The sequence below is a fragment of the Stigmatopora argus genome, chromosome 2 (genome assembly GCF_051989625.1).
Source record: "Stigmatopora argus isolate UIUO_Sarg chromosome 2, RoL_Sarg_1.0, whole genome shotgun sequence".
In the NCBI taxonomy this organism is placed as follows: Eukaryota; Metazoa; Chordata; class Actinopteri; order Syngnathiformes; family Syngnathidae; genus Stigmatopora; species Stigmatopora argus.
The window spans coordinates 3,801,026-3,816,011 of record NC_135388.1 but is presented as its reverse complement, the minus strand read 5'-3'; the positions used below and the strand labels follow the sequence as shown (position 1 = coordinate 3,816,011).

Here is a 14,986-nt window from a genome sequence, read left to right as displayed (position 1 = left end):
ATGCGCAACGAGGCGAGCAGCCACTGCTTGGGCTTCACGGTCGGCGAGCACAGCCCAGCGGCCAAAATGGCGGCACACCCAACAGGTGAGGAGAATCAACACAAACATTTTATACACGGTTTTACTAGCTAGAATGTGCACTCTTGGTTTTTATTCGTTACGATTGAGTTCAAAAGCGTGTATTACTGTATCATAATCAACCACTACTCCTAAAGCCGAGGAGAATGTAGTGGTTTTCTACGGGCGTGTTTTAAATTTTGCACAACGCCAAAAATCAGGGCATTTTTTTGTGCGTGTAGCGTTTTTTGAGGCTGAAAAAATTGAACATTGAACTTAAACTTACCCCCTACGACAATACTATAAATGTTCTTCACGATTTAATTAAATTGTTAGTTTAGTTTGGTGTGGCGTGCATTGATAGTTATACTGGAGAGACTAGGACGTCATCGCAACTATTCCGGTTCAAAATCAGGTTCGTTTGCAAAATACTATAAAATCTTCCTTCCCAAAGATTACATCTATCAAAAGAAAAGTGTCCAAATGAACAGTATTGCCAGTTTTAAGATTATATGTTTAGAGCTTGATGCTGTGTTCTACTCTTCCTTTCCCATTTTAGAATAACGCGTAAAATGCAGAAAATATCCATATTGTGTCAATTATTCTTGTCCAGTAACCATAGTTGTTGTAGATTTGATGTCGGAATATTACATTATTGCTATTTCAGTAGCTAAGACTTATTGAACTTTTTTTGGAGTGGGAGAACATTCTTTTTAGCCCCACGATAGAAAAAATACCATCCTTAAAATCTAACGGAAATAGCTATGACACAAAAACCTTCATATTCATGTCAAATAATGTTATGTTATTGTTTTTCCACTAGAGGACAGCCTTTTTCCATGATGGGTGGTTATTCCATGAGCCCATTCCTACCCAGAAATTATAGCCTCGTTTTGTTGGTGCTTTGCCAGTCTTCAAAAGTTGGAAAAAAAAAGACAGCATTTCCGTCTTGGAAGACATCTACTGTACCCTCATGTCCAATGACACCAATATGAATTCAATCTTTCGGCAGAGATATTATCATATCACATCCTGCAATCTAAATACTAACCCAGACACCCAACCTCAAAGATGAGAAATCCACCCACATGCTTTGAGGTTGGTATTACGGGTATAAAAGGAAGTCATTTTGACTTGAAAAAGGACCCATTCACCTCCTGATTGATCTTTTATCCTCTGTGGAAGATACACTAGTTGTTTTTTTGTAATTTGTTATGGTTACCTGTCCAAAAATAAGTAAGATTAGTGGTCTTTTGAGATGCTTGAGCACTCACGCAATGGCATGAATGCTTGGAGCTAATCTGAATGCTATGAACATAACTAGCCAAATAAGGCTCGATGCTAATGGCAAGACTTTAGCCGCTTGCACGTGAGACAGCGAGCGGGCTGACGAGTTACTTACAGTCTATCCCGCAGTCCAGCTGCCAAAACAGCGAGGGATCAAACCGTCTATCCCTTATCGTGCTCAACTATCCTTTACGACAGCACCTGTCCCGCGACTGTAGGATGCGGGAGCAAAAGTTCAAGCAGCAGAGGAATGGAGGCTTTCTAGGGATTCATCTCTGGATATTGACTCCAATTTGTTTTCCTTTTTTTAAATTTACATATTGTTATAATTTACACAAAAAAAATGTCCCAGGTGGTTGAGTGGTTAGCGTGTCGGCCTCACGATGGGGTACCTGGGTTCAAATCCAGGTCAGTCCACCTGTGTGGCGTTTGTATGTTCTCCCCGGGCCTGCGTGGGTTTTCTCCGGGTACTCCGGTTTCCACCCACATTCCAAAAACATGCATGGTAGGCTGATTGGACACTCTAAATTGCCCCTAGCTATGAGTGATTGTTTTTTGTCTGGCCCAAACTCTGCTGAGATAGGCTCCAGCACCCCCCCACGACCTTAGTGAACGGTTCAGAAAATGAAATGAGATGCAAAAAAATTTAGCATTTGAGTGTAGCAGCAATGAAATAAGGAATTAAAAATAATGCGGGGAAAAACATGCTTCTACTGATTCTGTACACAACACAAACAACAGTGCTAATTTCAACCACAACTCTTTACTATAGCAGTTTAGCTTCAAATTTATCCACCATTATCCACCTCCTTAAATTCACACTGTATCTTCCAAAGACAGATTACATGACACAAGACTTGTCTTTTATGAATGACACCATTTTTTTATCCCCGTGCAAACTGGCGACCTTTTAAAGAGCCCCCATGCTAATCCCCCGTGCTGCCACGCTAGTGGCACATTAGCAGGGTAATAAAAGTCAAGCTGCGGGGAACTACCCGGCTCAGGATGTCTTTGATAACTAAAGTTGCCAGGAGCCTTTTAAGTCCTTAATGGCCCCCCGCGGACCTCTCCGTCGGTTTGCCAAGAACCTGATGGCCTCGCGCACACCATCACGCAAACACGCACAAGACAAATAAATGAGCGCATGCAGCCCCTCAACTTAATCCTGTTCCTCGCGACTATTGTTCCAACCTTTTAAGACATTTTAGGGCGTGACAGGAAGAATCAATTGCCTCTTGTCATGCAAACTCTTGCCTTATGTTTGAATTGTCAGGAAATGCGAGTCTCGCTAGCTTGCGTGTGCTAATTGCCACTCAAGTATTCTGACAGGTGACTTCCGAGAAGCTCTTTGTTTACAAAGCCACGATATTTCCATAACGTTGAAAGTACCTGCGTAGTTTGATTATAAATGTTCTTTGTATAATCTGGCATCTATTTTTGTCCTTTCAAAATACCCTGGTTGATGTTCTGTATCTGGTTTCTGGTTCAATACAGATTGACGTAACGACACAGTCGTCGGATCCTGCTTCTCCAGAGATGCTGTTTATCTACGAATGGCGGTATGTTAATTACAGAGAAAAACAGGATGTGGAATAGTGTGACAGTAAAGTTAAGCAGCAATTGTATGTTTATTATAATGGGCCGATAAAGTGTCGCCAGAAAGCATAGAAACAGTGCTGAACCTCCAAGATATAGTACACCTTCAAATATTAGGTACCCTCTAAATACAGACAAATAAATAAATAAATACACAAAAAGGCGGGCAAACTGACAAAAAGTACAAGAAGGAAAAAACATGTTTTGGAAAAAGCTTTCTGACGCTGAGCAGTACAAAATGTATCGCATATGTAGGTATATCGACTTAATTTTCACGTGCTTATTTATGTAATTTATGTATATCGACTTAATTTTTACGTGCATATTTATGTAATTTATATATATATGTTTATCAAATTAATTTTTACGCGCTTATTTATGTAATTTATATATATGTTTATCGACTTAATTTTTACGTGCTTATTTATGTAATTTATATATATGTTTATCGACTTAATTTTTACGTGCTTATTTATGTAATTTATATATATATATATACATATATGTATATCGACTTAATTTTTACGTGCTTATTTCTGTAATTTATACATATATGTATATAGACTTAATTTTTACGTGCGTATTTATGTAATTTATATATGTTTATCGACTTAATTTTGCGTACTTATTTATGTAATTTATATACATATGTATATCGACTTAACTTTTATGTGCTTCTTTATGTTATATATATATATATATATGTATGTATATATATGCATGTATATATATGTATATATATATGTGTGTATATATATGTATATATATATATATATATATATATATATATGTATATATATATATATATATATATATATATATATATATATATATATATATATGTATATATATATATATGTGTGTGTATATATATGTGTATATATATATATATATATATATATATATATATATATATATATATTTCCATTGGTGACAATCTTTATTTCTACTTGACACTTGTTGATTGTGTAACAAGATGCTGCAGTACGTATTCCTTTAATAATATAATATGAATGAAGAGTATACAATTTACTTATTGTACTTTTTAACGACACAAATATCGAATTCATGAGTCAATTTAGGTTTTGCGCTCCTAGTTAAAAGAAAAAAGTTTTTGCTACCATTCAGTTTTTTTTGTGTGCATGTAATAATATGAGGTCATTATATCCATGGACTGTGTTTTGTTAAATAAGTTGCATTGTGAGTACTTCAAAATAAGACTTCCTGCTTGAAACGGGGTGCCGTCGGTTGTGCATTCAGTCCTTCCGCTTCCGGGCTCGTCACCTTTGTGATATTGACGTGCATCATGCAAACTTTGGACCTGCCGTGGAGTGCCAAAGCCTTACCACGCTTATTTTAGGTTATATAAGTCATGCAGATTCCTTTAGAGAAAGTCAAAATTCACCCGTGTGAAACAGTAACCAGAGTTACTTAAACTATTATTAGCTGTAAGTTAATTGAAAGAGTAATTCACATACAATGATATATAAATAGTGCAGTTTGCTTGGAAACATGTTTGCTCAGATATACTTTTTTTTGTTGAAAAAAATATTTTGATTGTATATTTTTTAATCATGATATTTATAATATAAACACATTTATAAAATGCTAATAAAATAATATTAATTAAAAAACAAAATAAATATAAATAGACATGTCATTGCCCCCAGTAACATCTTATAATTGATTTTTGTTATTATTATTTTTGGGGGAAATGCTCAGATATACTTGTTTTTTTTGAAAAAAATATATTTTGATTGTATTTTTTTAATCATGATATTTATTTTATAAACAGATTTATAAAATACTAATAAATTAATATTAATTAAAAAACAAAATAAATAAAAACAGACACTTATGTCATTTTATTAACATGTTTATAAAATGTTAATAAAATAATATTAAATACAAAATTAAATAAATAACAACAGACACTTATGTCATGGCCCCCAGTAACAGCTTAAAATTTATTTATTTATTTGTAATGATTTTATTGTCTGCCATTCACAGCAATATAATTTAATTAAATATTTTTACCGGTACTGATACAGCAAAAAAAAAGGTATAATCAGTATCAGGGAGTACCAAAAAATAAACAATTTGTGTTTCAGTGTTTCAAACTCGGACATCAGGGACTGTCAATGGCAGCCAATGAGTTAAATCAGTGGCCTACAAAGAGTTAAGTTAGCTTCGGACTCAACCACAAAAGCCATTGACTTACCAATTGATAGGACCGGCTACTTGGGAAAGTTTACATAAATGTACGCACGCTAACAAAGCGGAATGAAGTCAGAACAAAAAGAAAAGAAAAACTGGAAAAACCTGGCCTTCAGCCCTTAACTCTCACGCTAACCGAGTCGGAAGGTAAAGTCACACGCTACTTGTCACTGTGACAGCCAAAACGTTCTGGATTGTCACGCAAGATCAGAAAAAAAAAAAAAAAACATGAAAAAAAGTTATGGACATAACTTGCTCTGTTTTTTGAGGGGGTAGGCAGTGATTTTCTTTTTGAAAATGACCCAAATTTACAAAATGGCAGAAGGACAAAATAGGGGAAAACATAGTTGCCACGTTTCGCCAATGAACAAAGTAGCCGACGACGTTATTAGCGCGAGCAATGATGCCATCATTGACTCCGAAATGTTTAGTCAAGCCGTGCAATGACACGTAGGAAAGGAAACGGGCGGCGGTCCAAATCAAACACTACGACAATCTGTCAGCTTTAGTTTAGACGAAGGCCCGAAGCCCCAAAAAAAGAAAAAAAGAAATCACCAGGGCGGAACATAAACAACTTCTGGATTGTGGAACATCATCCATTCAGGTGTGTGTTTGTTTTTGGAATTCTCTTTTTAAATAAAAAAAACTTTTTTTATTCCGACACAACCAATCGATAAGAAAGTTAATTAAATTCACAGGTGTCAAACTCAAGGCCCTAGAGCAGGGGTAGGGAACCTATGGCTCGGGAGCCACATGTGGCTCTTTTGATGGTTGCATATGGCTCTGAGCTAAAATATGGAAACCGGTGGTGAGAGAGCCGAGTCCCGAATGCACCAACAGGAACGTCACATCGTGTGGCATTGACTTTTTTTGCATCTATTCTCTCATTGATACTCATTGATATTCATTGATTAGCAACAGCGTAACAATGTTGTCAAAAGAATTCAATGACTTTTTGTACTTTAAAAGTGGTAAAATGACTAAAAAAAATGGCACATTTTCATGTATTTTGACTTTTAAATTGTGAGTATGGCTCTCAGGGAATAACATTTGAAGATAGTAATTGTTTATGGCTCTCTCTTTCAAAAAGGTTCCCGACCCATGCCTTAGAGCAAGGGTGTCAGACTCGGGTTGGTTCGCGGGCCGCTTTAACGTTAACTTGATTTCACGTGGGCCGGACCATTTTAGATATAACATTTAGATTTTTTTTTAAATAAATGGATTAAAAGAACTGGATTAAAAACCCTGAATATTCAGTTTTTCATAGATCTTAAACAATGTTTATTTTGGCTTTTTAAAAATATATTTTTAGATTTTACAAAATGATTTTTGAACTAAAAACACAGAAATGGATTAAAAAAATTACAATTATTGATTTAAAAGGGGGAACATCAGGAAATTTAATATACATCTATACTCTTCATTTTAATTTGATCCTAAAACAGAAAGTCGGCACTCATGATTTACTTTGTTGGGCCGCACAAAATGATGCGGCGGGCCAGATTTGGCCCCCGGGCCACCACTTTGACACCTGTGATCTAGATATTTCAGCCACGTTTACACGACAGCAATCCTAAGCCAAAACACAAAAGTGACGTTTTGCTGTTACTTAAAGAAGGCGGCTAGGACAATAACTGCGGGTTGTTTTCTTCTACAATCGTCGCTTCAGGCTACGCTAACTGCTAAGTGGGTACACCTAGTTTAGCTTTTTTAAATATATTTTTAGATTTTACAAAATGATTTTTGAACTAAAAACACATAAATGGATTAAAAAATTACAATGATTGATTTAAAAGGGGGAAAATCAGGAAATATAATATACATCTATACTCTTCATTTTAATTTGATCCTAAAACAGAAAGTCGGCACTCATGATTTACTTTCCCGGGCCACACAAAATGATGCAGTGGGCCAGATTTGGCCCCCGGGCCGCCACTTTGACACATGTGCCCTAGAGCCAGATTATTTTGTGTGGCCCGTTAATGAAAATCACTAGCGTGGAATTCTTGTTGCTTTAATAAGATTTTTTTTGAAGGTTTTCTAAAATGGTCCGGCCCACGTGATATCAAGTTGACGTTAAAGCGGCCCGCGAACCAACCCGAGTCTGACACCCTTACTGTAATATAAAAAAAAGCCAATTCCCATCACATTCTCACCCAGATACCACAAACGCATTCCTAAAGGACCCACCCTGCCTTCCTTCGTTTGTGGTCGAGTTCAAGCGAGAAGGGAGGGGGGGGTGGTCTCGCATTGCTATGGCATCGCGTGTAAAGGCGGCGGCCCCACCCGGGCCCCTAGGCGCACCGGCCCTCTGCAATTTGGCCACTGTTACCCAGTCACACGCCTGAGAGCGGCAGATTAAAATAAAAAATAAAAAAAACCTCCCAAAGATAAACTTCCACAATTGATATCGCGCCGGTCTTTTCCTAGCGCACTGGGACAACACGGCTTCCTGTCCGGCGAGGGTGCGAGCGGGGGGAGGTCGGCGGGTCGGTTTCCTGTGCTGAGTAGATAGGGAGAGGACAACACGGAGGCATAAAAGGCGTTGGACTGCTCTTAAGTACCAGACTGCCAGAGGGAGGGGGAATGTTTATTGATCTTAGTCACACACGTATTGTAAAGAGGAACTTTGTTACGAGCCGCTAGCACACTATGGGAATTGGAGGGAGTGGGCACGTACTCAAACATCTCACTAATACAATATTTAGGGGCATTGTTGTGGAAAAAGTTCTAAACTAGGTTTACGACATTACGAGACGGAATTATGGAAGGTATGGTCATGGAAAAGAGCAGTGGAAAATAATGGGAATATGACTGGTGGGTGCGTGGGGGCTTAGTTTGCAACTTTGACACTATTATTCTGTAGATATGAAATAATTATGGTATTTTTTGGGGATAGCAATCAGTAGTTTTCAGTGCTAATAGTGTCATTTTAACAGAGCTTCAACTATTGTAACATATAGTTTTTCTCCATAATTTTTTAGTGAGGTAAATTCTAACAAAAATAACTTTTCATTGCACATAGAAGTGCCGATTTTGCCTTTTATTTCTCAGATATATAATTTTCCACTCCTAAAAGAATTCCTACAGAAACAATGAACAATTTCCACCGGAAAAGACAATTTGTTTAATGAGCAATACGACTGCATACAACAAAAAATAAAAATGGTCATTTTTCACGTTCTAAAAAAATAACATGCAATAGGTGGGTGAGGAGACTAAAATAATTTATAGACATTAAGTTTATTTCCCACCAGAGTTTGGAAAGTACATACAATTTTATTTGGTATTTTTGAACTGGGTTTTCACTTTCGCTTTTTGGTCTTTTTTCAGCAATCATGCATTGTTTGGACGTCATTGGTCAGGACTTAATCACGTGATTACCCTTGGACTATCAAATCTTGGCACTAAAAGACAAGGTAAGTTTTGATTTTCTGAATATCTTTACTGAACATGATCAAATATCAAGACTTACTTTTTAAAAGAAATAGTAAGTTGTACCCCAAATGCACGACATCAACAATTCCGGTAACCATAAAACCTAACCTTGTAAAGTCATAACTCCTTTAAAAAATGCAATGTCGTATCCTCTAATGGCAAAATTTTCGAAGAATCAGCTTGCAACTCATGTGACCTCTGCCATTGTGTGTGAAAGTGAGTTTAACTGATGACTTGTGCACGCTTCCTGCTGACCCTTGGATAACACTTTGTATCTTTTCCCGGGAAATGTCCAGCCATGCATTCTACTCAAACATGTACACTAAAACAGTTCAGTAAAATTGTATATTTAATATACAAATTCAAATAAAAACAGACCAGGGATTTATTTGCAACTGATCTTTTTAAATTGTATATACGAGCTACTCTACATTGTCCAGCCATACAATTTTATAACTTCATTTAAAGTGAATTCAAACATCTGATTACACGATATGATTTGTTGTGATATGAAATTATTGTTAGTGAAAAGACAAAGAACAATAGACAGACAAAGTAAGAATGTATCAGCCTGTTTTCTTTCATTGTTTTACTCTGGCTGGTTTCCATTTACTTTGTTCTACTCTTAATTAGTCATATCCTTTTGTAGGCTATGGAAAAGAGATTATTATATTTGCTGGCAGACTTGCTAACAGAATAATTTTGCTTGCTTTTATGGCTTGTCAACATTTTTGAAAAGGAAAAAAATAACAAGTTTCACAATGCAAGCGATGACGTCGTTTCAGATTTCCTTCCGTTATGTTGATCATGCTAAAAATAAATCTTCCATGATGTAAATAGGGGATTCACTTTCACGATGAGTAGGCGGCGGAAAAAAATAAATCTAAACATATCATTATATATTTGCGTATATTTCTAATTGGCCACCACAACAATGCGTCTTTTTAGTGCATGTAAAATTCCAGTTCACATTCCATCCATTAACGTCAACTCAATTTCATGTGGGCCGGTTTCAGATATAATATTTAGATTTATTTTTTTAAAAATTGGATTAAAAGCACTGGATCAAAAGCCCTAAATATTACTTTAAAAAATAGATTTAAAACAATGTTTGTTTGAGCTTTTTTTTTCTTAATAAGGGAAAATGTCTTTTAATCATTTGTTTTTCATTTCCAAAGGAAACAATCTTTTTCTAAAGATGTTCAATAATAAAGTGGAAAACAGAAAATATTTTATATATTTATTTTTAGATTTTACAAAATGCTCTTTGAACTAAAAACACAAAAAGGAAAAAAAATGATTTAAAAAATGCAATTATTGAGTTAAAAAGGGGAAATATAGTATACATCTATAATCTTCATTGAAATTTGATCCTAAAACAACTACACTTGCTAAAAACTAAGAAATATCTTGAATAAAAAAATTATAATAATGAAAATAATAAAATTCCAATAAGAATCAAACATCGCTGTTCAAAAATGATTGTGAATAACGATTAGATCTCTACTTTAAAATATTGCACAAGGTATAAACCAATTCCAAAATTGTAAACAACCTGTTTTCTGTTTTGTGATTAAATAGATTTAATATATTATATTTTATAACTATATTTATTTATTTATTTTTAGCCAGTTTGTAGGGCAAGTTACTGTTTTTGGTCATTTAAAAACTTGACTTAAATGAATACATGAATTATAAAATCAGATATAACTCTGGTTATGGCCAACAAGTAACAGTCTTAAGTTGAGTTATGTATTTATTTATTTATTGTATTTAAACAGGTGTCTTTTATCGAGCAAGGGGGGCAAATGGAAAGAAAGGACAGTGAAAGTAGCATTGCAAACATCACATTCAGCATATTTTTATTGGTGGTTTGATCATAACATTCCGCTTTCCACAAACAGTCATAATAATGATAAAAATGTAGCATTGTCTAGCTTATTTGAAAAAAACATTCATGTTTTTTGGTATCCTGACAAGTCACACACACACACATTTACATGGTCAGTAGAAAAAAAATCCTGTCAAATATCAACAACTTTTTGGCACATAAAATTACAAAATATTGGATAAAAACATGACAATCACATTTAGCTTCAGTGTCTTTAAATCCACATTCTATTGGGTTGTCAAATATAAACAGTTTAAGGTCAATGTATTCCATTCAAAGTCACAGAATAGCAGCGGGAACGAAATCATAACAAAAAAAATATATTTTCACAACATCATTAGTTGCTGGGCTTCAGTTTGACATCCTATACAATTACATTCTGACAATACGGGCCTCTCTGTAAGTAATGCATTAAAAAATGTAATGTATATACTACTGCAAGTTAAAAGTATATTACAGCTCCAGAATTCTAAGTTCCAATCACAACCAATCAGTGGTTCTTGCTATAATTACGGAACTCCATCTGATAAGACTCGTTGAAAAGTACAGTCAACCCGTGTTAGAAGGCAAATGCGTGGATTGTGATTAGTGTGCTTGCGTTATTCCCTATAGCTGCACATTTTTCACAGGCACGTCTCCGCTCGGTATTCACTGCACGCCACGCGCTCTTGCGGTCGCTCTTAGCTTGCAGCGCTTATGCTTCATTGTCAGGCCGTACTCGGGCGTCAAGTCCACAGACTCGCCGGGCACTCCGTGGAAGCACAACCCTTGAACTAGGATGGCGAGGAACAAGAAGACCTCTTGTCGCGCGATCACCTCGCCGATACAGCGGCGCTTGCCCATGCCGAATAGCATCACCTTCTCGCCCTCCTGTTTGTTCAGCTCGGTGCCGTCGGCGCTGAGGAAGCGCTCTGGATTAAAGGACGACGGATCATTCCAGTTCTCGCTATGGAGAAAACATTGATATTAGTTTTGAAGTTTTAGTGAAACAGAGTTGCCGTCCTACTTACGGGTCTTGGTTGACTTGCCACTGATTGATGAAGACGCAGGTGTCTTTAGGAATGAAGTAGCCATTCAGAGACGTGTCTTTGGTCGTGCTGGAATGGTCATTAGATAAGTCATTAGATGTAACGCTGACATCGTGATAGCATCGTGTAAAAAAGCGGACCTTACCAGTGGGGAATGGTGAACGGCAGGTACGACGAATGGCGAAACATTTCCAAGATGAACGCGTCAAGGTACGGCAGGTTGGCTTTGTCGGATAAAACAGGGGTCCGATGGACTCCCACTTTGTCCTCTGGAAATGAAAAGGTTTAGTAAATACTCTCCCAAGATGTGGGAACGGCAATTCAACTATCAGGTACTCACTTATCTGCCGATAAAGCCGTTCCTGGATCTCCGGATAAGCCACCATGTACATTACCGACCAGGATAAGGCGGTTGAGATGGTGTCAAAACCTTGAAGAAAATCAAAGTCAGAAAATTGTCCATTATCCTAGCTCCTTGAGAACCGTGTTATGCCCATTGAAATGCCAAACAACGGATAGAAGAAGCAGGAAGAAAGAAAATATCTCAACCAACCTGCTCCAAAGAGGTCGTTGACAATCCCTACAATTTTGCCATCTGACATCTGGACATTGGAGTTCTCATCCAGCTTTCTGTCCTCACATTGGTCGATGAGGGAGTCGGTGATGTCCCGAATGTTGTCCTGAAAGTGTGTCAATTGGACAGTTTTGGTGAATGCAGAACTAATGTGGATGGATGTGTGGTACCGGGTACCTTTTTGAAGGTGGCATAGTGTTCCGTCACAATCTTCCCCACAAAGGCGTTGAAACGTTTGTTGATGCTCACAAACGCCCTCATGGCGGCGCTCGGCAGGACCTGAAGCGCCGGGATGAAGTCGGCGGGGTTGCCGCTGCCCACCACTTGACTGAACTCGTCGCTGAGGTTCACCAGGCTCAGCAGCTCCTGGTCGTCGTGGTTGTAGCGGCGGCCGAAGCACATGCCGCAGATCACGTTGGCCACGGACACAACGATGTGGCGAAAGGGGTCAAAGCTGCCGTCCGCCGCCATGACTTTATCGATCTGCTTTATCAGATCCGCACCCTCCTTGCTGATGTGCTCTTCTAGCATGCACGAATACTGAGACGAGGTGCCGTCCAGGGTGGCGAACGTACGTAAGGCGCTGAGGGCCAGCTTCCGACGGGTACGCCACACCCCCACCTGGTCCGTGCTGAAGGCCAAGCTTACGCCGTCGCTGATGAATTGGAAGGAGTACAGATCGGGCCTTCCCGAGAAGTCCTCCCCTTGTTTAATGAGCGCCTGTCGCACCGTTTCGCTGCCGCTCAGCACCACCACGGGACGCGAGCCGATCCTGATCTTAAACACGGGGCCGTAGCGCTTGCTCATGGCGGTGAGGCTCAGGTAGGGTCTTTGACCCAATTCCAGCACGTTCCCAATGATGGGCAGCGATAGGGGACCCGGGAGCTGCTTCAACCCCTTGGGAACGTCGTTTCGGAAGAACCTGAGCAACAGGTAGACCAGACAGAGCGTGGTCGCCGCCACCAGGGTCTCCGTCGCGGACACGCCCCCAATGTACGGGAATATCATTTGCGCCATGGTGGCGATTTTCTTCAAAGCACCTGCATGTCGGGAAGACGAGTCAGTGCAAATTGGTTGTGGTAGTACGAGTAACTCGACAAAACATCTGCAAACGGACTCGAACGTAACAGTAACTCTTCAAATACGAGGAATTTGTCAGGCTTGTGGATGATGTCAACTTACCTTCAAGACGAAAGATGAACTGTGAAATCCAAGGGGGGTCTGAAGATACACCTCAGCCCTGAATTTTACACTCATGTCCCCAAAAGAGAGACTAGGCTCCTGCTTTATAGCATGCTCCTTCATTCCATTGGCTGCCGTCCGTGATGTAATCACTCCTCCTTCTGTTTTGTCATGAATGAAGTCTAGTGCACTGGAAAGGTGTGTGTGTGTGTGTGTGTGTGCGTGTGCATGTGTGTGTGTCTGTGTGTAATTGCACTTGTGATTAAAATGTTATCATATCCACTCTAATGCAGTGTGCTACAAAGCAATGGCCCTTCATTGCTTTATTGTTGTTGTTTCTTTTGTAAATGATAACGTCTTAATCAGGCTTCACATTATCGGCTCACTTTCATGACTTAAACAGTTTGTGATAAGAACTAAACTATCGGCTAAAAGTTAGTCAAAAGAAAATTTTAAAAAAACGTTATGTTAAAAAACACACATATATATATATATATATATATATATATATATATATATAGTACACACGGATAAAGTTTGAGATATACATCACTGGAATAAATTAATAATTTCCCTTGGTAAGATTCAAATATAACCAACCTAGCCATTGCGTTGCACAATTAAAGGGAAATACATCACATTTATTATATACAGCCCAGAGGAAAGTGATTTGTTAAATAAACTTAAAAAACACAGAACTTCATAGAGTAGAAAAATGTAAATAAAAGACATTCAGCATTTTCTACAGCTTATCCTCACAAGGGTCGTGGGAGGTGCTGGGATCGAACCTGACTGAACCATAGCTGGTCTATATTAACCGCGATATTCGAGGGATTACTGTACTTACTACATTAACCTGAGGGAAAGAGTCTTTGGAGGAGGACTGTCAAACTGACCAAAACTCTTTATGCACGTGTCGCTTAAAAGTACGGAGGTCGGGGAAAGTGCGTGGGGGTCGAAGCGGGATAAGTGACAACATCTACCACCCAAGCAGCGCTAAGTCCTGATAAAGCACTCGGGTCGAATGCCATTGCGTGCTAGTACCTGTTGGCCAGAGTTAAACATTGACCACTTGCGTGAGAGCACGGCGATCAAACCTTCACCTCTGCTTTGTGGTGGCTATGCTGGGGCGAGGGGAAGGCTTACGGGGGGGAGTTATCGGACCATGTTAAGTCTGTGTTGATTTTGTTTTTAAATAGCAGGATTGTGCAAGGAAGAAATCACTACAATTAAAAGTGTACGCTGTTCTAAGAATGTCAATAATTTAAACTAAAACTATGCCTTTTTCTTATTAAAGTGTGCAACTTTTGTCGCCCACAAAATTAGAATTATGGATGATAACAACATACATAGTGGTTTGATTAGGTTAGGTTAGAATTTTATTTCATCCCGTATTCGGGAAATTTCTTGGTTGCAGTAGCATGACAAACACAAGACACACCAGACATTGTAGACCTAGCTAAGAAACTGGAGCCATAGATATGACTATAAGTGCTATAACTAAGACTATAACTAACATAGATATGACTATAAGTGAAGTGGAACCCCAAAATTGGCCTTCTCTCGGGTGCCTATAGGAACACGGTATTTACTGAGATGTCTTAACACTAAATTAGAACTCTGCACATTATATTCTGCCCCCTTTATGTCCTAAAACCAAACCCCCTATAGCACAGGTGTCAAAGTGGCGGCCTGCGGGCCAAATGTGGCCCGCCG

The 14,986-nt window shown here is 38.3% G+C and overlaps 1 protein-coding gene across 1 annotated transcript; it reads right to left on the bottom strand.

Annotated features, from left to right (window-relative positions):
• Positions 1-10,440: 10,440 nt before the first annotated feature.
• Positions 10,441-13,339, bottom strand: cyp1a (cytochrome P450, family 1, subfamily A). The gene is made up of 7 exons (XM_077587558.1): positions 13,271-13,339; positions 12,266-13,128; positions 12,068-12,194; positions 11,855-11,944; positions 11,660-11,783; positions 11,497-11,583; positions 10,441-11,432 (listed from the first exon to the last, which is right to left on the bottom strand). The coding sequence occupies exons 2-7, from the start codon at positions 13,103-13,105 to the stop codon at positions 11,135-11,137; spliced, it is 1,566 nt and encodes a 521-aa protein (XP_077443684.1). The 5' UTR covers positions 13,106-13,128; positions 13,271-13,339; the 3' UTR covers positions 10,441-11,134.
• Positions 13,340-14,986: the final 1,647 nt, after the last annotated feature.